General features: G+C 39.6%; 1 protein-coding gene across 1 annotated transcript in view; it reads right to left on the minus strand.

The window, feature by feature from the left end:
* Positions 1-230: 230 nt before the first annotated feature.
* Positions 231-26,345, minus strand: part of GADL1 (glutamate decarboxylase like 1) — a 68,685-nt gene continuing 42,570 nt past the window's right edge. The window contains exon 14 of the mRNA XM_062496527.1: positions 231-505. Coding sequence (XP_062352511.1) covers positions 332-505 — 174 coding nt within the window. The 3' untranslated portion in view covers positions 231-331. The remainder of the gene's footprint in view (positions 506-26,345) is intronic.

Consider the following 26,345-nt stretch of genomic DNA (forward strand, 5'->3'; position numbering starts at 1 on the left):
TTACACTGTGCACAGACACCCAGTAAATAGCTGCCTTTCCTGGGACAGAGACACCATTTTCAGAAAGTGCTCCTTTCTTGAGGAAACACTTCCCAGAATGGCAGCAATGGTGCTGGAAGCACCAACCTGTCCCCCAGCCCCCGTCAGCAAATAATTTCCTGTGAAGGGGTGTTCTACCTGCAAAGTTCTCAATACCAATCTGTAAAATGACAGCCTCCAAGCTATATGCCAAGCTTTTTGCTACCTTTCACAAAATAGTACCAGAATGCCGCTGCCACTCTCTCTCCATAAATATCACACATGAGCAGCACCTGATGCTGTGGATCTACAGCTACAAGTCCTTAGCAAGAAGCTCGATTTCATCCAGCAGGAAGTCCATGTCCTCTCGGCTGACTTGTGGGCTGATAACCACCTGGCGGAAGAAGTTGACTTTGCCCCGGTGAGGCTGGTACCCAAGCATCATGCTGCCCTTCTTCATCATCCTCTCCTTAATTATAGGGGCAACCTGAAAGCAGAGACAGAAAAAAAAAAAAAAAGGTTTGATGTCACACTCAGAAATGCAGCATGTTTGGGCAGGAAGTGTATTTTGTGACTTAAAGAGATTTTCTGAACTGTCTGAGATTTGTAGACAGTCTCCTTGCCTGTCTTCCCCACTGCCCGCCCCAAGGAAAGCTAAGCTCAGACCTGCAGGTTTAAAGCACTGACACCCTTGTGTTCCGCAGTTCCCGAAAGAATTGGAGCAAGATCTAAACCCTGGTGCTTGAGGCATTCATCAGTGACATGGGAAAGGCTGGGTTAAGGTCTCTAGTCTTCCTGCTTTAGATCAAAGGTTTGAACTCAGGAAGAACATCAGCCACAGCTGGCTAAAGGCAGAGTTTGTCTCCTTGTGCTAACTAGGCTAAGCATAACTTCTTGCCCTGGATGACCCTTTTCCACCACATCTGCAAAGCAGCTGTCCTTAGAGGACATTCTGCAGTGAAACCCTGTGAAACTCAAGTTGCCAAAAAAGTCAGTGTGATGCAATATTAAAGGACAAGGCCTGATGCTGTTGCTTAAGATTTCATCTTGTAGATTTAAGACATGAATAGCTTTTGGCTAAACCAGTCTTGTGTTGCATGGGATGAAATTCCATAGCTTCCTACTGCAGAAAAAGCCCATCTGTGTCAGATGAGTCAGGTCCTTATAGCAGAGCATTTGATCTCATCCCAGCAGGGCTCTTAACTTTGGCCAAATAATCTTGTGCATAGCTTAAAGCACGTGAGTAGTTCTGCATTGTCATGCTTGAAATAGGTCATAAGCTTAAATGAATTGCTGGACTATTCCTTGGAAGGCAGAACTAAGTATTTTGAGAGGAGTATTTTTTTAAAAGGCCTTTCATTTTAATATATTAGTAATAACACCAAAGTATTTCAGAAGTATTTCTTCTTAGAGATGGTTCCTCTCTTTGTGATGGTGATTTTGAACTAAGAAAATAGGTTAGTGACCTAACCTTGGTTTCTGCATTAATTCATTTCAGCTCTAAAATTTTGTGCCTGCTCTGCAAAATATAATTGATGATGCCAAACTTACCTAATAGCTTAATTTATTCATTATGCATTTCAGTTGTCTTTTTTGCTTAGATAGATCAGGTTCTCAATGCTAACAGCCTAGCTTTTCTGCATTTCTTTAGTGGCCAGGTCCCCTGAGAACAGGTCACAGCAGCAAAGGAGCAGCTGCCATTTCCTCAGAACAACGTCTCAACAGCGACTAGTTACATCTAAATGTATTCATCTGGTTTGCTTGTGGAAGTAGTGTGCAAATTAATAACAAATTTAATTTAATTTATTTCTTAAAAATAAATAAAATAAAATCCTCTCCACTCCAGACCAAACATTCCAAACTGCACCCACAGTCAGGACACACCAGCTGTGTCCTGACATTACCTTGACACTATGACATATGACTTGACATATTACTATACTATTACTATTACTTTTATTTGACATATTACTATGACACTATGACCTTGGCACTTTGCCCCACAGGTGCTGTGCAGGGCACCATGTACATATAGAAAAGAAAAATAATCTTCCACCTCTGTCCTTGACAGAGCCCCCAAGTGACTTCTGCTCACAGAATAAAGACATTACAAGTGCAAGGGGAGAAGCAAATTCTTCTTAATACACTTTCTTAGGCTCCTCTTTAAGATTCAAATCCCTATGGCAGCTTTTAGCCTTTATTGATGTTCCATCACAGTTATTTCATCTTTTGTATCACACTATTGATTCTCTTCATCCCAACACCTGGCGCTCCATAATCCATCATCCCAAAATGTGCAGTAGCACAAACAGAGGCCATGAAAGCAAAAACATTTACAGCTTCAGTAGTTTGAGGACTGTAAATATACTGCATTTCAGTAGGTCTTCTCTCATGGAAAGGAAAGGTAGAAAAACCTCACTTTCATGATCTCATTCATTATCTCATTCATCCTCCATGCTAATGAAGCTGTCCTTTTAACCTGAAGTGTGTTCGTCCCTTTTTGAAGGCAAAACAAACTCTTCCTACATAAATATAACAAAACAAGCGATTTATAGGCTTTTGACATTATTAGTTTTGGGAAGACTTTCCGTCACATATTTTGCATGTTCTTTTTGCTAAAGTGGTGCAGTCAGCCTAACACAGAAAACAGCAAGGAACAGAATCTATGTTCAAATGCTGAAGCACATGTCTTACAAAAGAACCACTAAATGATACCTGCATGCTGAGGCTTGGACTTGAGTTGCACAGGGTATTACTGCTAACAGAAGGGAAAGGCAGCTACCACTTTGCAGCAGAAAAATTAGACCTAGAAGAAACTAATTGCCAAGTGAGGAGTTCAATGAGTTTAATTCTCACTGAAGTCAATGAGAAATGAGTATGCTCAAATATCAGAAAGAGCTGCACAGCCCCATTCAGGATAGGCTCCTTGGAAAGCAATTTAGTGAGAGTGAGATTGCTTCACCAGTCCAATTATTTTCCTAAGGAACTTAGTTCAAATTGTAAATCTAATTCTTTATGTGGCCCGTCCATGGAGCAGTCTCAGAATTTTAAGTGTAATATATCCTAAACCTGAAGGTCTCTCCTTTCCTTTACTTCCTTTACCTCATCCTTCCCACTGCTAGCTTCCCCTGCCAATCCACCCTGGAGACTATTGTTTCAAACACTACAGAAGCATAAAATCTATCAGACAGGCTTTTCTTCCACCTAGAAATATGGGGAGGAGGTGCCATTTGTGCAAGGCCATTCCACACCAGGATTTCCCACATTGCTCTGTGAAGCCAGAGCCCAGGAAGATTTTCCTAAGGATTGATGGGTGCATCACAGTCAGCCTCTGCAGAGCTACACAGCGGCTGTAACAGCTCATACTTCCCTTCCTACTGATAGCAGAGCTTTTTAAAATAGACCAAAGATTGCAGAGCAGTTTAGCTCCTTCTGTAGCTAGTTGAGTGACAGGTTAATCTCTTTTCCCACTCTCAGTCAGCACTCAGCCCCACTACCAACAATAAAAAGTTTCAGCCCTAAACTTTAAGCTGTTTCTGTCAAGAGTCCAGACTATAGCTGATCCTCATACATATTTACATGGAAGATGTCAGTGCTTCTTCCCAGCACATATACACAGAGAGCACTATGATAGTAGCCGGGATGAGCTTAGACACTACAGCTGAAGTATTTAGTGCACCAGAGGGATCAGAAGAGCAACATATCTCCTTCTCTATATCTCAAGTATCCTTGAGAAAAGTGATTCTGCACAGTCACACCACAGGGCAACATTTACCTTTAAACCACTGTGTCCTACTACTTGATGAGTCCATCAAAAACATTTAATCCAAATTTCTCCAACACTTTAAGAATGTCCATCAGGCTTAGGTTATAAAAGCATAACACACTTCAGCGACCACCATTACAGACTGACTCAACAAAAGGATTGAGCACATTCTCAGCAGAAGAATCCCATACCCAGTGTCTCCAAGGGCTAGTTCCCAAATTTGGACAATAAACATCTATTCAGAGGACTTGATGAAACCCTTATTTGAGAAAATTTCTTTTTCCAAATAGCAGGGCCTCCAAAACCATTCTCACCTTGGTCAAACTATGCAAACCTTGTTTTTAGGCCAACAACTGCCTTCTAGCACATGGGTTTGTTGTGCAAAGGGAAACCTTCAGAGCAGCTTTGTTAAATAGGTAATGTTCTCACTCCATTAGTCATGGCACAGTATTATGCTTTGGAATTCATTCACTGTTAGTTACCTTTTGGTGAACATTATGGACATTTATGAGAAGAACTGGTTTGTAAATTTTATTCTTTTTCAAAAAATAAAAACTGCATTAAGATAAACTACTTGATTTGTTCAAAGCACATAATCTCATTGACTTCTAAAATACATACCCCACTATCACCAGTTTGTAGTTCAATTCATACACTTAGTCCAAAATATCAGATACCTTCTGACATGAAAGAACAGTACAGAGCAATCTGGCTTTTTTGCTCATACAAGGTAAATGCACTGAGCCCCCAGCCCTAACTGCACTGGTGCTACTGGGTATGGATAGCTAAGTAAGCTGTGCTAAAGAAAAGAAGAATTTCCCAAAAAATATGCTTTCTTGTTCTTTTTTTTTTCTAAAACAAAGAAATTGGCACCTACTGGTTTTAATTAACCCCTTATTTTTCTGAGCTAATGTTGTCCCTGACAATTGCAATTAACAGATAAGATGAAAATGCAAGAAAGCTCAGGCTGGACAACTGCAGAGTGGCTTGCTGACAGTGGAAGACTGTGTCAACCTTGAGTATAAATTTCTTTCTCTAGTATTCTCCTTTAATCGGTAAGTGATCTAATTTTAGACCTAATTGAGTAATTTCAACCTGTGCCATCACAAATTATATTCCCTACCCCTGACACTGTACCTCTGTTACCTGGATGCCACCTGTACTGCCCTCATTCTCACAGACTCCACCTGGATTTCTCTAGTTATGCCTGATACACAACAAACTGTAGGCTAGAGGCTATAGGCTTTAAAAGCAACATTATGTCAGGCTTTTTTTTTTTTTTTTGTTTGTTTAAACAATAAGGCAAAAGAAGTGAGTTGCAAAATTGCTAACAATGCCGGGTAAAAATATTCTGCTAAGCAATGAGTTTACAAAAATATATTGCTTCAGGGGGAAAAAAATGTGAATTTGAAAAATAGCCTAAGATATCATCAACCATAAAAATAAAGAAACCAGAAAAAATAAACATTTTCTACCCTTTGGAAATAAACATATTTTGAGTATTCATTTCAAAATACTGTTTTCAATTGAAACTTAAATTCAATTGGAAATTGACCCATTTTTATTAAAGCCCATAGAAAAGGACTGAGGAAATTGAAACTATGCAAATTGCTTCATTTTAGCTTGCCTGAAAACAACTTTCTGGTCAACTAAAACCAAGAATTTCTTCCAGTTTCACAATTCAATGGCCAAGCAAAAAAAAAAGGATTCATTATTTGTACAAGCATAAGTATGTGGGATCAAAAGTGCTGACACTGCTTAAATAAAACATCCGTAGAATTTTTGTCCCTCAGAAAAGACAGAAAGTATGAGAAAACTCATGGGACTGCCCATTCTGTTGGCAAAACCTGTCTGGACATCCCACCTGAACAGCTTTCAGTGGTGTGGATGAGTCCAAATGTGCTAACCCAGCAAATACTGCAAAGACAGAATGCCTACCAAAATTAGTGTTAATATTGGCAACTGCTATCAGAAACATTTTTCCAAATCTTTTAAACAGTTCCCAGGTGGTTGAGCATCTCTGCAGCATAAAGCTGAAGAGTATTTCCAGTTGCTGGCAGCAGTAACTCCCAGTCACAGGACCCCATTCTGCTTCTCCTGATATTAATTTCCAAATTTCCATGGACTTCAATGGAAGCAGAATGCAATTGTCTAAATTTCCTGCCTAAGCCTCTGCTTCAGGTGGCAGTTTGCAAACAGCCTTCAGCTTTTACTACAGAAAGCCACATTCACAGTAAATCAATAACCTTTCTAGGGATCCATAAAAACAGGCTAGACAGCACTGGAAGAACAGAAGCATATTAGCAGCTCAAACTATTTCTCTTCCTCAAATACAGCCTTGATTAAATTTTCCAAGGTACAGAATACCACATGAGAAACTGGCTGAAGATTCATAGCTGAAAGACAAAAAAGCTGCCCTTCTGACAAAACAGAAAGATCACATTCTCACGATTTCACAGATATGGGAAACACATTTTGTGCCCTTGTCTAAATTGTTCCTTGCAATGAAAGACAAGTTTATACAGACCAGTCCCTCTAATCTGACCACAAAAATCTATTTTGCCTCCCCCAGAAAGGGCAAATTTTCATTTGGAAGTTCATGATTTTTACTTAAAAGGCAACTATTGGCTGTTCAAAGTCTGACAAGTTACTCTTCCTGCTAGAAATTACCAGTTTGAATTCAGATTCAATGAATGCATATTCATATTCATGCATATTCATAGCAAAACAACTATTGTACAGCAATGTCCACCAAAAAAAAAGTCAGTAAAACCCAAATTTATGAAGTATTTGGACACAATCTTAAATCTTCACATAATAATCTATTAATTTCAGGATTTTTTCACAATGCAGCTTCTTAACTTGCTTAAATGATAGAACAGTGATTTAAGTACTGGATACAGAGTCCACAAACAGGACTGGGCCCAAACCATGCCAGAGGCTGTCTGGACAAATAACTACATCTCTTTTGGGTAACATGCTTCTTTTTTTCCTATATAACCTTTCAGAACAGTGAAGTCTTTATGTGTTCATACATTGGTGAGGGTTGGTCTCTTCTTTCAAGTAACTAGCAATAGGACAAGAGGAAATGGCCTCAAGTTTTACCAGAGGAGGTTTAGATGGGATATATTGGAAAATTTCTTCACTGAAAGGGTTGTCAGGCACTGGAGGAATCTGCCCAGGGAAGTGGTTGAATCACTATCCCTGAGTATATTTAAAAGCCATGTAGATGGTTCAGTGATGGACTTGGCAGTGTTGGGTTAATGGCTGGACTAAATGAACCTAAAAGGTCTTTCCCAACCTAAATGATTCCATGATTCTATGATTCTATCTATTGCAATTGGCCAACCCACTACACACTGATACAAGTGGGCAGAGCATCCACAAGGTATGATATATGTATTCCATAATTTCTGTGTTAAGCAGGTCTCACAAACATCGGCAACAACATGCCTGCTGCACTTCCCAGTGTGGCTGCAGAAGATAAGCTTGATATCAAGTCAGTATCAAGTAAGAACAGTAGCCTGACATTTTAATATTCATCACTGGATGCAACACAAATGAACAAAACACTTTCTTTGGTTGGCTGTAATCACAAAACTAACTAAATACTATAAATATTAAGTAATAGTGCTTTCATCATATTTTAACACCGAGAAAGTGTATTCCCTACTGTTAAATATCTTTTCTTGCCTTTTGCTGCAACATCACTTGCTGGCTTTAAAACAGGCTTTTCCCCTCTCGGTGATAATTAAAAACAAACTCAGACCATTTGTCAGCTGTCACAGCAACCAGGACAATCAAAATACCAAATATTTGCACACCAAATCACAGCTTTGTTCCTGTAGCCAAGGTTCTCTGTAAAACCCAAACATGTTTTTCTTTTGTCTAGAATTTGTTCTGGGCCCACATCCCTAAACCACTAATAAATTATTGCCTTACAGTATTGTGCCAGTGTTCCCCTTGTGCCATACCACGCAACAAAAGCAGAAATAAGTGCATTTGTCAAAATAGCAGTAACCACTTCCATGTTCTTTGGGCAACTAACATATCAAAAAAGAACAGATGCTGCTGTATTTTAGTCCCAGTACCAACATTCTCTGTGCACCTTCTACTCATGCTCAGGGCTGCACAGTATGTCCACACTACCATATATTGCACATCATCTTCCCATCCACTGCTTTTTGCCAGAGGACATGTTATGAATCCACAAATCCCTGAAAATTACCTGAATAATAGGAAATAGTGGGCTGGCTTCAGATTTTGATTGTCTTCAATGGCTTCTTTAGTCTGGTCATTTATGCAAGAGAAAATAGCCTTCAGACAAAGGCTTCCACACTAATGGTATTGGCCTCTGAAAAGGAGCAGCCAGGACAAACAGCTCCCAGAACAGAATAAGCACTTGAACAAGTTTGTGTGTGCTTTTACTTACAGCTAAAAAGTACATTGCTGAATAACATGGTTTTCCAGGTGCACAGTCCCATATCTGCTGCTGTCTGAGCACCTGTGGTTTTAAAAGATAATTCACATGGAATTCTTTTTTTGTCACTTCTGTGTTGCTTTACCAAGATCTTATTAACAAGTCATGTAGAAAGTGCAGGCATTAAGAGAGCTCCAGAGGTTAGCACACAACACCATGATTCTAGTGTTCCAATCTGTTCAAAAGAGTTAAGCAGCATTGGTTTTGTAAAAGTAATAATTTTAAAAGTTTTTGCAGCATACACAAGGCTCTTCTGTGCACCATTTTAATAAGTTCCCATTTTAGTGACTAGGATTTTCTGTCTTTCAACCCTGCCAAAGCTCCCTTTCTCCATCCAGGATGAAAGGGTGGCATGTCATCTTGAAAGCAAGAGTAACAGAAAAAACCTATCCTTTTTGGTTTGCATGCAGAGGGCTGAGAATCCATTCTGCTCCATCGAGGGAAGAAAGAAATCATAGTGCAATGTGTATGTCTGGGGCTGGGAGGGACACTTTACAACAGGAGACAGTTGCATTATGTAGTGACACAGGTTCAAAAACTCAACATGCTTCTAGCGTAGAGAAAGGAGCACCACTTCAGAAACTTGGATTTATTCCCTACTGTTAAGAACTTATTTGCTATTTGTACAAGTCAGCTTCTGGTATAAGATATCAGCACCTTCTGTATTTGCAGTACAGTAAGAACTACAGAGCAGCAATGCATATTCCTTAACCAGATCTAAGGAAAAATGTGTATTTCAACAAAACAAGGTAACTTTCATGTCTTGTTTTTTTCTCCTTTTCTCTCCTTTCTCCTCATCATACTGACTGTCTCAGAGGCTGCTACAATTCCTTGGGAAGCATGAGGGGACAGTGTCTGCCATGACTCAAAATGCTAACACAAAAGCAAGGCAGTTGTCTAATTTGATCACCCAGTTTAACAAAGTAAATTATCCCATTTGCCCCTCCACACAGTGAAATACAAGACCAATTACTGTCAGTTATCAAAATTGTTTTTTCTGAGACTCCTTTTTGTAAAGCCTGATATGTCTATGATATAAAAGCCACTGAGTCCTATCAAAGTTAACACATTTTTCCCATGAACATCTTGTCCCCAGACAATGTTCACTCCAGCTCCGCCTTGCTTCTCATTCCCAGTGAGCTGTTTTATCTATTTTAATCCCAACTGAAACCAAATATATGTTACAAACCTCTGTGATTAATGCATACACAACCAGGAAACTAAAAGAATAAAGCAGAATCTCTAGGGTGTCAAAATGTGCAATTCTATTGCAGTCTGAAAGGGTGAAAAATGAAAGGAAAATAATGATTTGCACCTATGAGTATTTGCAAACTAAAGAATCAAAGTAAAGGTAATGATGATTAATAACAGTCTTAGGTAAGTAGAATTAGACTGCAGTCAATCCCTAGATAATTGAAGGTCAGTTAAAGGGGGAACAGCAGACTGGGAACAAAATTTAGAATCCATTTTCCAAGGATTTGTAACCTCAGAGGAATATATGAAATAAAAAATCTGCTAACCTTGGGCCAAAACCCTTAGAGACATAGATACGGCTCAGTATTCAGAAGCACAGATGAAATTTTCTAATCCTGTACACCAAATTGCTCTGAGGACCTTATTCTTTCTGACCAGTCTGACCAGGTATTCCCTGTGTACCATGGTAAATGGCACAATTTCCCTTAGTGCTGCATCTACCTATAAATCACACACAATCAGAAAGAAAACAAAAGCAGGGTAAAGTACTTGCATGCTTTTGTCATGGTTCTGCACCAACATAGATATTCTTAAAGAAGGAGAGAGAGCAAGAACAATGTTTTGAGCCTTGAAAGCAATTATGATCTGCTAAACAAAACTCATCCATTAAAGTCTGATAGATTTCACCTTCCTTTATTGAAAAAGTTCTGCAGAACTCAATAAATAAAAATAATTTTCCTACAAAAATTTATAAATTTTCTGATTGTTCAGTGTGTCTGGAAAAGATTTTCTACATTAATCAACATTTACCACCAGAACTCTGCAATTAAAGTCACAGGGAGTTTTATGGTTAAATTCACCTTTGACAGAGTTAGACTAACCCATGTTTCCTTATAAATATCACCTATTAAATTGTCTATTAAATTTGAAAGGGAGGTCTAAATATCTGCTAATTGGATATCTGTCTTAAGGATTTTCTACTGCTTTTAGAGGAATGCTTCTCAGTTAGAATTTTTTTACACTTTTAGATATTTCTAACCACACTGACCCCTTTGGAGAGTAACAAGAAATCCCTCCCTTGTAGGCATGAAAAGGAAATATATTCCATCCCATTTCTCTTTAAACTCTTACAGCTAGAAAGGAATCTGTGCTTAAATATTTGAAGAACAAAATGAAATCCTAGAAAGAACTTTGTATCTCACTACACATGAAGGAGCAGGATTTCCTCTCACTCATCCCCAAAAATATTTTTGACACCACTCACTCAGTATAAAGACTGCTTAATTGTGCAGATGATGCAACCTTTTCTGTGGCATTAATAGTAACTGATTTTCTCTGAGCATTTCTGGAATTTCTTATCAAGCAACAGCAAGGAAGGGCAGTTTTATGTGAAGAAAGAACAGTTTAGGGCCCAGATCCTTTTTCTTCTATCTGCAAATTCAGTGTTTACCTTCAGTTCCTGAAAGAAGAGTTTGATGCAGCAGGAAAGACGTGCAGCTCCCCTCTCCTCCTAGTGAAGTTGGTGACAGGAAACAGAAGAGTGCTAACGTAATAAGTAGATACTAATTTAAGTGGACACAATCTTAAGATTTATTGACCTGAGAGCAAGAGGTCAATCTTTATTCAGAGAACAATAAATCTTTATACTTCGTTCTACCAGATGTTAATCCAATGTATTATTAAATCCGTCCCATTAAAGCTAATTAGACTGTGTCCCCTCATGAGCCTTGTTGCCAATAGTCATTAGTATTGCATGGGTCATTATTACTGTGCTTTGATAATTAAATCACATAATATTCAATAAAATTAAATATATGGGGATAGAAATATTTATTTTTCTCTGTCATGACTATATTGTTGCACATTTCATTAGGTTCTCCTCCATGCTGCTATAGACCTTTCTTACATTCTTCTGCCAGCACAGCTAAGGAATCAAAAGCTCTGCTTGAACTACACCATTTTAAAAACTTTTTCATTTATCTTAAAAACCTGATGCTCTTAAAGCCATACCCATCTACTTGTCATGCTCTAGGCAGGTAAGAAGGAGTGACACAAATCAGTAAGTAAATACTGTTAGGGAAAAGAAAAAAGCCACACTCTTCAGTGTAAGTGAAAAATTTCTCCTACTTTGGAGTTTTACAGTGCTGTCCATCCTCACATTTCAACGTACTTCTTAGACAATAAGAAATACTAATATTTCCACCTTAATCTCTGAAAGGAACTGAGTCACATAGAAAGGAAGCAATGACTGGGATCTTAATCGCAATCTATGCCAAAGCTAGACATCACTCAGGTACATTAGTGACCAGCACAGGTTATTTTTAGTGCAAATTGGCTTTGCAAATACTCTTGCAGAATACACACAAACTCATCCCATTTGGGTCAAAGAGGTTTCCTTCCTGGGGGAACCTCAGCTGAACAGCAGCAGCAGGATGCAATGCAGAGTGCCCCCCTTGCAGCACAGATGCCAGCTCCTCCAGTGGGTAGTACTGCACAGTGCACACCCAGGGCTGCTGGCTGCTGTGAACTGCACTGGTGAAGGCTTAGTGAGGAATCACAGAAAATCAAATCCCGGTCACTCCATCTTCTTTATACCACACACATCACTAACACAGACTACCATTTCCCAAGTTCCAGCTCTGTATATTGACTTAGATTGATTTTTGACGGTATTTTTCCTTCAGGACCCACACTGTTTACAGGCTGTAATTGGTTATTTTTGTAAAAGCCTCGCACATAAACGGAGCAACAGCTTCCTTGAGAGGAAGTGTTAGGAACATTGAACTGTACAACATGCTACCCAGAGACACAGCCTTCAGCACTGAGGATAAAATGTGGAAGTAGGATTCTATTCCCATCATTTTGGCAGTCTAAAGGTTAGACATCCAGCCTATGCTAGCCATCTAGGCCTTGCCTATAGTTAAGGGAGAAAAAGAGGCACTGCTAGAGAGTGATTCATCTCATCCTAGAATAAAACAGGCCTTAAGATAGATGGACTCAGTTTGGAAAAGCTTCTCTCCTCCTGCATGGGCTTCAGAGGAAGACCTCTGCCTAAGTTTTAGTTGGCTAAAGCAAGGTAAGATGAAGTCCACACAGACAGTTTATCTTGAATCAAAACCATCTAAAACCCATGTTCCTCTGCTGTTTCTAACTGGTGAATTGCCCCACAAGCTGCACTGGATGAAATACAGAGGGAGGATATACAGAGTGCAAGAAGATTCAAGGGGAACCAAGTGTGGAAAATGCCTTATGCAATACTTAGGTGAAGAACCAAAGGTGTGGACAGAGAGAGGTCAGGAGGATGGGGGAAAGTGAGGAAAATCCCATGCAGTACTACAGGCTTGGGGCAGAGCGGCTGGAAAATGGGTCAGTGGGAAAAGACCTGGGGGTGTTTGTTGACAGCCAGCTGAACATGAGCCAATGTGTGCCCAGGTGGCCAAGAAGGCCAATGGCATCCTGGCCTGTATAAAATAGTGTGGTCAGCTGGACCAGAGGAGTGATTGTCCCCTTATGCTCAGCAGTGGTGAAGGCACACATCAAGCCCTGTGCTCCGTTTTGGGCCCCTCACTACAAGAAAGACATTGAGTTCCTGGAGAAAGCCCAGAGAAGGGCAACAGAACAGGGAAAGGTCTGGAAAGTAAGTCCTATGAGGAGCTGCTAGGCAGCTGGGTTTTTTAATGTGGAGTAAAGGAGGCTCAGAGAGCACCTTCCCACCCTCCATAAGTACCTGAAAGGAGGGCATGACCAAATGAGGGGCAGCCTCTTCTCCCAGGCAACCACTGGCAACACAAGAGCTGCACAAGAGGAGGTGTAGGTTGGACTTCAGGGGGAATTACTTCATAGAAAGTGTTATTAAACACTGGAATGGATTCCCCAGGGAGGTGATGGGGTCACCATCCCTGGAGGTGTCCAAGGAACAACTGGATGTGACACTTAGTTCCATGGTCTAGGTGGCAAGATGGTGGTCAGTGCAAGATTGGAATAGATCTTAGAGGTCTTTTCCAACCTAAGTGATTTTGTGCCTTAAAATACAGGGAAAATAAGATTAACAGGACAGATTAATTAATAAGATTACAAGCAGACAGATGGTCAGCACCCTTACCTATCTCATTCCTGCACTTAATCACTGGAGACTATCCTTTATTCTTATTAAATCAAATTTCTTTCTTCTGTGCAGGTGTGTGAACATTAATAAACTCCAAGATGAACAACCCACATAGCAGGACAGGAGGTCTGAATACCTGCAACCAAGGTGTCAGCAACTGGAGAGACTCTATTTTCAAAACCAGTTACTAGAGAGATGGGAATGTGAGTATATTTCAAGACTTCAGACCTTACAAGCTGAAGAAAATATGATTGTTTGTAGTGTCCATTTCTATACGGCATGATTTTAGATGTGTTCATGGGGATGCCAGTAAAGACACTGCTTTCTGTGCTGATCTCTGCAGCCAGCTGCATATCATGTATTTTGTGTGTGTGTGTGCATACACACACATGTGCACCTCTTGGAATTTGTGTACTCACTGGACTTGAGGACAGAGACCCACAGTGGTGTCACACCTATTGGGCTGGAAAGGGAGGAATGTTACTAGATCCCAAGGTCAGCCACCTTCTGACACTGTACTGAATTGCCACTGCTCTGAAATCTTTTCTGTGGTTAATAACCCAACCCAAACCATTCTGTGATTCTGTGGTTTTCACTGAAATGGTAGAGATCTGTGCTTTGAATAATTTTCTATGTGTAAGAAATCATTTGCGTTTTTCCCCAGGAGCATCCCACAAATGCACACTGATCTTTAGAAAACTCTGGGGTGGAGCTTCATCTGGCATGAATTTGAAAAGTAACTTCAGACTAGGATTAAATCCATATATGTTTTTACCTCATTATTTTATCATATGTGAAGTTCTCTAAGATCAAGAACTTAAACTGCACACAATGAGGCAATATGAGGTTTGCATTTCTGATGCTGTTTGAGCAAGAGCCATCTTTAACCAAGAACAGTTGTGAGAATACGTGCTAACGCCATTCTAAGGGTGTGCCTCAACTCTCTTGACGCTATTTCCCTTCTATGTTTGGAGCCAGTTTTTATAAATTTAGCACACACAAATTCCTTTGGTGCACTGCTGCCAAGCTGGCCATGCGTACATGCAAAGATCAATTTTTCCCGTAAGCACAGATTATTTGTATGCATATGTTACATATATGTATATTTGTATACATGCAGCTGTGTAGGACCAATTTAGAATGAAAGTCAGGGTTGTAGTGGACCCTCCAAAAAAACACAAACACAAAAAACAAAGGAAAAGCTCCATCTTTTGTCTGGCACAGCTTTCCAACAGGCTAAACAGCAAATGACTGTCACATCTAGCATGGCTATAGGCTACTGCCCTCCTACAAGCTTCAAACTGTGCTTATTTTACTTCGCTCAGATGATTCTCATTATAACTGAGATGAGTGCCGAGTTAAAAAGTCAGTATATGAATCATATCATCAACTCAGTTGTCTGGAATTTTGCTTTTCCATGCATTTCCTCATTGCTACACAGATCACCAGTGTAAAACATGTTGTAGCTGCATCAAATTTCCTGTTGCTCTTTTAACCCTACAATTGCCTGTGAGCAGATGTATTTGCTGCTATCCAACTTCCTAACCACTGATGATCTGTGCCTTCACTGCCTGCCTCACAGAAGTCTCAGAGAGTTACAAATATTTACACTGAGGTTAAATCCAAGGGGGGATCTCTTCATCCAGCTTTGGGGATAAAGCCTCTACACTGAGTGCCTGTGTTCTTATCAGGGGGGAAAAAAAAAAAAAAAAAAAAAAAAAAAAAAAAAAAAAAAGACAACCCAGATGTTCAGTTTAAGCCTAATTTAAGCCATGCCATTGCTCCATGCACCATCAGATCTCATCCATCTTTCCATACATGGAGGTGACTCCAGAGCACTGCATCTTTTGCCACAGCCACCACCCTTGGCACCTCCTCCCACAGCAGAGCAGAATGAGGGTTATTTCCACCAGCTTTTAACCTTGTCAGAGGAAGGATGTATGCATGTGAGTGGCTCTGAGGACAAGTCACAAGACAGGCTTCTGCTTCCCTACAGAATTACAGAGAACAAAAAAGAACCTTTCCCTGCTATTAACATTTTCTGTTTATGTGGCCCGCTCATTCCTTTAACTGTTTATTTGAACTACATTTATTTGTTATATTATAACAGCTATAGTACAGTCCAGTGTGTTCTACATCACCTTACAGTCCTGTGTTTTGTACATTTCCCTCTTGCTATCTGAACACTGCACCATTGATATTTTCTACCTACAGTCACTCTGCAAAGTACTGTACTAAATTTCCCCTTGTCCCAGATCTGTCTAGGTCCACCTATCAGCCTCCATTCCTGAATATTATACCTTGCTTTTTTTTCAGTAAAAGAATATTTTTGACTGATTCTCTTCAGTGGAATGCATTTTTTCCAGTTACAGAATCCAAAACACATCTTGCAATCTTTCCCCTTGAAGCCAGTAGGAATCTGAAAGTACAGGACTAGAGCAGGTTTTATAAATTCAGGGTGAGCAGTAAAGAAATATTTTTTCCTTGGTTTGTTTTTAATATTATAAAAAAACTGTAATCATGTTTTCAGAATAATGTCCCCTTGCTTTTTCATTACTACCTTGTATTAGCCAATGGTAATCGATCTGTACATCCAAAGTTAAGTTTCAGTCCATAGCAATTATTTCAGCAGCTAGTATATTTGAATACCTGTATTTTGGAAACAACACTAACCCCAACTTGAAGTTGTGGAATATTTGATGAATGTTTTACAATTGGACAGAGAGAAGCAGTTCCTATCCAACAACTGATTTTAAAAAATCACAGTTAGAACAGGATATGTGAATTTAGCAGCACCTCTACCTTAATCTCGAAGATGATTTTACTAAGTAGATTAATCATTAATGGACACAAGAAAAGTTTAAAAGCTTGGCAGAAAAAACTGTCAATCTTGTGCTTTCAATTTCCAATGTCAGCTGTGATTTTGGGAAGGAGATTTTGGGCTGCTTTTTATCACCATCTAGTGCATGAATTAAAGAACTGCACAGGTTTAAGGACTGACCGATTAAAAGTTAAGCAGCAGCAGGATTAACAATTCTCTTCATCATTTCTAGAAGAGCTCAAATAGGTTTAGCGAACTTGAAAATGCAGGAATTTCCAGATGCCCCTAGCTGCCTGATGAAAGTCAAATGTTTCATGCAAATACTGTTTTCTAGCAGTCTTGACTATGATGGTCTATGGATATAAAGAAAGCAAGACATGCCTAGTGAAATAGTTTCTTTTTCAGTCCAGTTTACTTAGTGAGAAGGAGCAACATGGTTTCAAGCAAGGAGTCCTTTCACCAAGCCTCTTCTATGTGTTTAAATGCTACATTCATTTCGTTGTTTTCTGGCTTTTTGTCAAGTCAGAAACACTATTTGCAAAATTTTTCACTTACAAAAATTAATTGTGTGCATTGTTATAACTAAAGCCCACATTCTGATTGTGCTACAACATTTATCCATGCAATGGGGACTTCAAGGCTGGTAAAATCAGTAGGATAACTGGACAGAGGAAGATTATCAGTACCACTGGGGATAAAAGCCCCTGGCACCTTTAGGTGTTGACCACTGCAGATGAGTCAGGACAACGTGGACTATGCTTTTCAACAGTACTGGCCAACCAAGGCCAATTCTTGGATAACAGACTCACTTTTCAGAAATCATACTGTGGCTCCACCCACATAAACTCAATATCTTCACCTCAGGAACTTACTTTAAAAGAACAAAACAAAAGAGAAAATATGTCTTCACTAAAACAGGCTTATACCTTTAGTATTAAATATTAAAACTGTGAATTTCCATTAAAGATTAGCAGGAGTTTCAGGGGGCATTGGGAAGAAGACTTTGCTTGTAGACAGCAGAACAGCCTTCTTCTTGAGGGAAACAATGCTTCCTTCCCCCATTTTCTAAGGAAAAGGCCAGGTGAAGGAGTAGTCAAAGATGCTTCAACACTGACTTAGCAGTAGCCTATAGTCACTGTTATACAATATCTACACATGCTAATAACCTCATACAGCAACAAGCCAAAAATAATGTCCATAGGTGTCCCTTCACATCTGAAATTAAGACCATCAGCTGAATTTTGGGGGGGGGGGGGGGGGAACCCCAAACACAGCATTCAAGTACTGTTAAAAATGTATACTAAATCTTTAAATATTACTGTGTTCAGACTCCATAGAGGACCCTCAAATGCCTAGGAAGAACTGTAAAATCCTTACAAGTTTCACATTTATTAGATACTGATCTTTTGATGATAAATATTCAATACATCTTTTTCAAGGTAACTTTTAGGAGGAAAGGGAAAGGGAAAGGGAAAGGGAAAGGGAAAGGGAAGGAAAGGGAAGGAAAGGGAAGGAAAGGGAAGGAAAGGGAAGGAAAGGGAAGGAAAGGGAAGGAAAGGGAAGGAAAGGGAAGGAAAGGGAAGGAAAGGGAAGGAAAGGGAAGGAAAGGGAAGGAAAGGGAAGGAAAGGGAAGGAAAGGGAAGGAAAGGGAAGGAAAGGGAAGGAAAGGGAAGGAAAAAAGGAAGAAAAAGGAAGAAAAAGGAAGAAAAAGGAAGAAAAAGGAAGAAAAAGGAAGAAAAAGGAAGAAAAAGGAAGAAAAAGGAAGAAAAAGGAAGAAAAAGGAAGAAAAAGGAAGAAAAAAGAAGAAAAAGAAGAAAAAGAAGAAAAAGAAGAAAAAAGAAGAAAAAAGAAGAAAAAAGAAGAAAAAAGAAGAAAAAGAAGAAAAAGAAGAAAAAAGGTAGTGCTGCCAGGAAAGTAGGAGACAATTCATGCTTGCTGGTTTATTCTTTAACAGTTCATGCCTTCAAAATAGAGCTTGCAGCACTAGTGAGGAAATTATGCTGATTTGAGAAGTGGAAGACATTTCTTGCCCCCCTCAAGCACAGAGGGATTTTTCCGTGACTGCCCCAGAGGCATTAACAGCCTGAGTGCTAATTAGCAGTTCCAGCACATTGCTGTCGTTCTGGTGCCCCCCGATGGTCACCTGGCCCCACTACTGCGGCTGCACATCCTCCTGGAAAAGCCGTGCTCCAGGGCTGACCCACAGCTGCACGTGTAGCTCTTCAGCCGGCTGCACCCGAGCCCCGAGCCCTGACACAGCAGAATTCCCATCCTTGGGATCCGGAGCGGGGCATCCAGGGCAGGTCCTCCAGCCAGGTCCCAGCCGCCATCCCTAACCACTTCCAGCAGAGCACCTTGGCAGCTTCGGCAGGGAGTCCTCCATAGCTGCCTCATAGCTGCTGTTGATTGTGAAAAACAACCTGATTCACAAGCACAAAGGCTAGACAGAATCGTCTGTGCTGACCTTTCAAGGTCATCTGCTCCAACAACCCTGCAATGAGCAGGGAAACCTTTAACTACAACGTTGTTAAAAGCCTCATCCAGCCTGACCCATAAATCTTTACAGGGAAGGGATAGCTGTAGAAATCTACATTATATTAATCAAACTGAGGCATCATTCAAGCAATCAAGACACATGGATATCCAGCATTGGCCTTGTCTTACCTTCCTTCCCCAGCAGTCACCACATCACATCATATCCACAGACTCTAATTCTTAAAATAATCAGTTTTGCACACCCTGTCCCAACTCACCAGCACAGTGGTGCAGACCCAGTATACATCTATACAGATACATCTTCATTTCCCACCATACTGTGGCCCAAAGAAATTACACGCTGGACTATAAATCAGCACTTCCCCCTGTGAACTCATCACAACCTGACTATACTCAGTGAAGCCTAAGGAAAAGGATGGTCACAATCACAAAGACAGGTTTAAGAGACTTAATTTCCAAAAAACTTCAGGTAGAAAAGATAGATGAAGGCTTAAAGCTCTTTAAGAAGAGATTAGATGGCCAAAAGCGGCAATACTTCAATCAAGAAAGAAGACAGCTTTATCTAAAAGCCCATCCCGATTTATTGGCAAAGGGAAGATAGCAAAGCAACATTTAACAAGTTGAAAGAGGGAAGCAGATCGGATAGCAGTCAATACAAATGTGACATGAAGAAAATTAATCGGAGGGAAAAGAAAACCTTGATTGGCAGGACTAAGGAAAAAAGAAGCAGTTTAGTATGTACATTAGGGATGACTGAAGCCCTATCCATGGTTAAAACATTAAAAATTCAGGCAAGGCAGAAATGCTCAATAAGCTTTCTTTTTCTGCTGGGAGAGATTCCTACTACAAATCTGATGGGCCTTCCAAGCCATCAGCAGCCATTGGGATGTTAAAGATCTACTGAAGAGAAAATTTTAGGTCTATAGGCCTGGATGGCTAAGATTAAAAACAACTCACTGAAGCTGTGGATAATTTTTGAGGATACTGTGGAAATTTCAGAAAACAAGCATTGGTGTTAGAAGTGGTAAGGAGGCAGACCTAGTGAAATAAGGTTTCTTAAGTCAATGTGAACCTAAAGTTAAAAAATAAAAGCTCATGCTGGACTTAATTTATTATGAGTTAAAGAGTAAGAATACATAGAAATTCTAAAATTTATAGAAACAGATTCAAAATGCAGTCTTTTGTGTTCAATTACATTTATATCTTTGCCAAGCACCATTTTTTTTGGTTCAGCCCATCTTCATTATTTTGCTGATATCCCAAGTTTTTTTGATGATTCATTTGCACTTGGAGCATTAATAGGAAAGCCTTACACAAGCCATTTAAATGAAAAATAGCAGGAACAATTCACACAGGAACAGCACAAAAAAATTAGGACCACAAAATAGGAATGCAGTAGAACTAAGCAAGATTCAAATACCTAGCATATCTCCCCATGCAGGAAAAACAGAACGTCAATCAAATAGTGCTGCTAGTGAGGCTCCACAGAGACCAGGATTAACCTTGATGTTGATCCTCACTGTTGGTTTTCTGAAAGTCAATAAATGACAGCTGATACCTTTTGCAAGTGAGAGAGACTCACAAAGGGAGAAAAATGAGGAAGACAAGCCATTGCACAGACCTGAACTGCTCAAACTCACTCAAAAGGTAAGTTATATATGCAGAGAAAAAAAACAGAGACAGCTCAAAATGGATGACTACCCTAAAAACAGTGACTCTGAAAAGCCTGTAGCAGTCAACAATAAAATAAAATTCATATGAGCTTCCAGGTCACACATCAGAAGCCAAAAATCCTTCCTGGCAAGCAATTGACTTCTCTGCAATTGTTTTCACTCTACACCCAAGCCAAAATCAGCTTTTAAAAGTTCTGTCAAGAGGCAGACTACAAAGTTTTGTAATTAGGTCATTCATGTGAATGCTTTAAAACAGTCAAGACTGCTCTTAAACAAAGATTCCCAGATCATGGGACCACTGGTTTATCTGGGATGTCAGTTTGTTTTTTTCCATAGGCCAACGGGAAAAATAACCCAAACCACCCAAGATGTCTTGACAATTTATTTTGTTCTCAAATTAGTAATTTATACACACAAGAAAACTTTTACTTTCTGCACTCTTCACCTATATATATATATATGTATATATTTCACAGAGCCTACAAAAGAAATACAGTAGAAGAAAAAAATGTGCTAAGATTTTATAAACAAGTGCATAGGTATTAGGGAGACATTTTTTCTCTACATACAGTAGTGGAAACACAGGTGCTCGCAAACACAGGTTCTGGCAAGCAATACATAGTTCAGATGTTTGTTGGGTTTTTTACAATAATGAAAAATGGGAAAGATGATGATGACAGCCATAGAAATAACTCAATGTCTAATGAAGACCTACAAATATGAATCTATTTTGTTTATAAATAGAAGTATGAGAGGTGACTTGATGATAACTTATGAGCAAAAGGGAAAAACACATTAGAAAAGGCTATTTTTACTGTGGATAAGCATTTTTTCACCATATTTTGTACAGGAAGGGTAATTTGCTATTGAAAGGAGGTGCCAAAGAAAGTGCTAGTTTTGCCATTCCTTGATGTTTTCCAGTCAAGAATAGTTGCCTTTCTAGAAGATGTGCTTATAAGAAAGTCACTGCCTACCCAGAGAAGAGTCCCCAAAATACAGAACTGGCCAAGTAGACAATGACAGTATCCTAAATCTACCTCTAAACAGTTCTTGAACTGTTTGAATATTTGCAAACTGTGTTTTAATTATGATTGTAATTCTTTCTTAGAGATGCTGAATTTGCCCAATTGCCCACATCCTTTGAAACTCCACTGACATGGGAGTTCCCTACTTACACCTGATATAACAAATAGAGGGAAATATTTCCCCAGATAGGCAAAGCCAGTGTTGAAATTGTCATCCATGTTTCAGACTACAGTGGAAGTTTACCTTTCTTGTGAGGCAAAATAAAGACTTATTATTCAGCAGCTACTTTTTTTCTGGCTGGTAAAGCAGGAAAAAAAAAATCTTATTTTCCAACAAACACATACTAACTCTTGTTGCAGCAGTCCATTAATTAAGGGTGAAAATCAAAGGTTTTATTTTCCTTCTGTCCAACTCACTACAAAATGAGCCAAAAAAATCACTATGCTATTTTATCTCATGGTCACTATTATTGCACTATGGTCAATTAATTGCTTTTATTTATTAAACCAAACAGAATGCTAGAAGACACTTGTTTCATTCAGAAACCACAGCAGGTACCAGCTAGCAGGGCTGCTACCCCCACCAATACAACCAGAAAGATTTGTAACCAGAAGGAACTTTACTGAGAAGTGTAGAAATGGTTCATTAAAAAAAAAACCATCATCAACAGACCACACTACCCCTCACTGTTCATTCATCCCCCTGCAACTTCTGATATTTAAATACCTTTATACCTAAAGCACTCAAAGAAGGTCCTGTTACCACACCCTTGCAGAGGGAAAGGCAGCACTCTTAAGAAGGTGCAAATAAATGGTGCCTTCTGTTCCACATTGCAGTTTAACTAGTGCAAAAGCAAGACATATCATTCATCAACAATTAAACAACTGCTAAGAATGATTTTTGCTTGGCCATGCTCTTTACTTTCACTCTCAGTGAGATTCATCCTATGCACAGGAGCAAGGGGAGGAGTAGATGATACTGTTATCCTACACATACCCTTCAGCATTGAAATGCCAATTATTAGTGAGGTTAATGAATATATATAACCATCATAAAGGAATATGTATAGTCATCATGTATCCAGCCAGTGGCTCTGGTGGGCAGCTCTCTTATCAGTCCCTAGTGCACCCTAAAATGTTCACTGCAAATGCTCACCTAAAAATCACCTCAGTCATCAACCCCATCCCACTGTAAAACAGATTCTCTGAACTGCATACCAAAAATCCTCCCAGGGCCAGGGAACCACAGCTTGGGCAGCTGCAGGAAGATAGCTCTAGGAGCAGCCTACAGGCACAAGGTGAAACTGCAGTGAAAACTCGATGGTCCTCGAGGGGATTGACCTGCCTCGCTGCCCCAGGTCTGGCACAGTCAGAAAATGCAGCCCTGGCACACCAGCCCTGTAATATTCAGTCAAGAAAGGTTCAAGGGTCTCCATCTTTCCAGGACTTCTACAGTTTCATTCCAAGTCTTTTTCTCTGTCAGGCTGCTGCAAAAGCCAACCTTCCTTCTACCATATTTAAATAAGAAAATAATTTATTCCTTGTGCAAACCATAGAGCAGCAAGTCCACAGAACCCTTCTGTTACTGCTGTTTTTCTGAGACAAAACTACATCCTCCCCATATCCACACAGTACCACCTGTGCTGCTTCAGGCATGCAAATTATTGCTTTCCCATCACCAGGAGACCAGTTAGGATCCTTCAGAGAGCCCCTGAGGCTTCTCATATGAAAGGAGTAAATTCAGAGCTGGCAGACAGATAGCTCAGCATCAGAGACCCAGAGAACTGGTTCAGTGCTCCTGAGAGACCATTCTGCAGACACCCAGGACAGAGACAAGATAGCCATGAGTCAAGGGTACTGGAGATACTCTGAAATGATAATGTCTCTCAAGGACTGTTTTTCTCATTTGCAGAAAATTAGGAAGAGGAAGGGGGGAAAAAGGGAGTTTATTGTTCCCCTGAACATCAGATAAAATAATTTAAGTCAGTGCATTAAAATATGATTACAATTTGTTATTAAAAAAAATATTATAGGGCTTTTTTATTCAGGTAAAAACTTAGCACAGAATGAAGCTTCTAGGCAGCTCAGCACTCCAGTACTTAGACATTCCTAGAATGCTTCAATTATTGAGTTCCCCTGTGATATATACTGGGTTTCATTTTGATCCACAGGCTATTAAACATGATATATGATACTTTCAGAAAAGCACTAGTTTGGAGTTCAACCTGTAACTTGAACTTCTTTTCTCTTACCACTGGTTATTAATGTGCATATGGCACTGAGAGAGCAGAATGAAGGGGTGCACAGATATTCAGGAGCACAGTGCTGCTTTAGGATAACAAAGTCCATAAGGTCAGACAGAACAAATTGTGTTTAGAGTCTTCAAACTCTGCTTTCTTACTAAAAGCAGTTATCTTCACAAAGAGGCATAAAAGGCCATTTAAAATATTGTCCAGCATGTTCTAACCCCAAAATGAAGCAAAGGAAGTGCAATTAGTCCCATTTAAACAGAGGAAAATACATGCTGATTGGGCAAACAAGTGCTATGTAGTCAGAAATCTGAATGCACTTCTTCATTGTCAGGGTGACCAAACACCTACCCAAGGAGGTTTTGGAGTGTCTCATCCTTGGAGATATTCTAAAGTCATCTGGACATTGTCCTGGACAACCAACTCTAGGTGTCCCTGCTTAAGCAGGGAGCTCAATGACCCGCAGTGCAAACATCAACTGTTCTGTGATTCCTTTCACAGGTTTTTTTACAATGGAGTTATTTGAGTAACACTATACGTTATTGCATCCTCTCCCTTCCAACAATAATTTTCTTTTATATGAAAAGGAGGCAAATAGCCCAGGAGGCAAATACACACCCATATACATGTGTATGCATAGGAACACACATGCATTTACATTGAAACACTGCATATGGACAGTTCTAAAGAGTTTCACAGTGTTGCATTACAAAATACTTTTTTTTTTATTATTTCTATAGCAGTAATGAACAAAAATGCAGTAGTCTTCTGTGGGGCAACATGACTCCAAGTATGAAGTACTTATTTTTGTTATGCCATTGGGAAATGGTGAAAGATACAAACAAGTATGACACTGAAGTGCTCTTAATGCAAACAAACAGAGAGGATAAACTCTTACAGTCATTACAAATTCCCTTTTGTTTTCTATACTTGGAAAATAGTTTAATATTTGCTTTTTAAAAATGTCATAGCTGACATAGTTTTCAGATTAGCTTTTTTCTGTCCAAACACAATGAAAACAATTTTCTGAGGCATGTTGCCAACCGCCTGCTTAATTTTTATGAATTGCACCACTTTCACATAGTCCCCCCAAACATTCACCTTTCTGGAAAAGAAATGGGGTTGTTTTACCCTCTTGGTCTTTCCACAGTTTGAGATGCTTAACAATGGGTGCAAAGCATCTGCTGCTCTGGGTAACAGGTTGTATCTATTTGAAAGCCAAACAAATTAAAAAGTACTGTCTTTGTTCACAATGAAATAGCAAGGAGCTCTTATGCAGTGCTTAAGTGCCCTTTAGTTAAATGAGTCTGTGCAATAAAGCAGAGAGTGCAGTTCCACTGAATTCCCACCACTTGTGTCAAACTATCAATTACAAAATAAGACTTTTTAGAAGCTTCCTGTATATAAACAGAAAGATTCATTATATTTAGAGTTTTAACAATGCAAAGATTTGACAACAGGTTATTTTCTATATCTGAACTGGAAGCTAGAATGACCCTCGGGTCTAAGGAGGCAGGATCCAAAAATTTTAAGATATTGGACAAGTGGAACCCATGCTTTCCCTGTAAGAAAGGAGTATGCCTACACAAAATATATTCCACCACAATAGGTGATTTGCTTTGGTCCTGAAAGAACCATGTCAACTGCTTTTTTTTAACCTGAATTAAGTATTATACTTAGCCTGTGGCCATATGGCTCCTGGTACCTGAGCCGGCTAAGGCATCATCACAGAGCATTACATACCGTGATGGAAACACACCTTGCAGTCACCCCCCTGGAAGGTTTAGTCATTTACTTTGAATTTGAATCTGTGGGGCTCTTGTGGCTGTATTTCCTAAGAATATTTCTCTCCACTTTGCCTATCACCCTCAGCTTCATTTCATGCCATTATGTTTATTACCACATAGAGAAATTATCGGACCCTCCATTATCCTTAAAAGGATTTCAAGCAAGAAATGACTAGTGTGAAACCTACTTCATCTCTGGAGATCTGAGCAATCTTGCTCTGCAGGTGGCTTGGGGAAGATGAAACCCTTGTTCAGCCTGAATGCAACATATGGAGCTGCAGCAGACTCCCTCCCTCCAGCTTTGATTGTTTCAGTAGGCTGAGCACCAGGGATCAATAGACCTCAGTCCCCAGTGCACCTTGAACACGCACAGCTCAGTGTTAAGTGTCTGAAAAAAGTTGCCCTGCATTCTCATCTAGTAAACCATTCAGCATCAAAATCATTGGGGTTTCTTCTCTTTTCTTTTTTTCTCCCAATAATTGAAGTGTAGTTTTAGCAGCTGTTTAGCAGTGCTTTTAAAATAGAGTTGGTTTGCTGCCAGATATATTATTTTAGTGACGTTGATTGTTGTCTATTTGCATCAATTGAGACAGGTACCACTGACCTAACAAATGTAAAGATTTCTGCATGAATGGGACTGCCTCTAACTGGAGCCCAGCTGATACTACACACCCCTGAAAAATCAGTCTGGAATAAGGGGTAAATCAGAAATCGAGAACAGAAATATCTAT

Source organism: Cinclus cinclus, chromosome 1 (assembly GCF_963662255.1).
Source record: "Cinclus cinclus chromosome 1, bCinCin1.1, whole genome shotgun sequence".
NCBI lineage: Eukaryota > Metazoa > Chordata > Aves > Passeriformes > Cinclidae > Cinclus > Cinclus cinclus.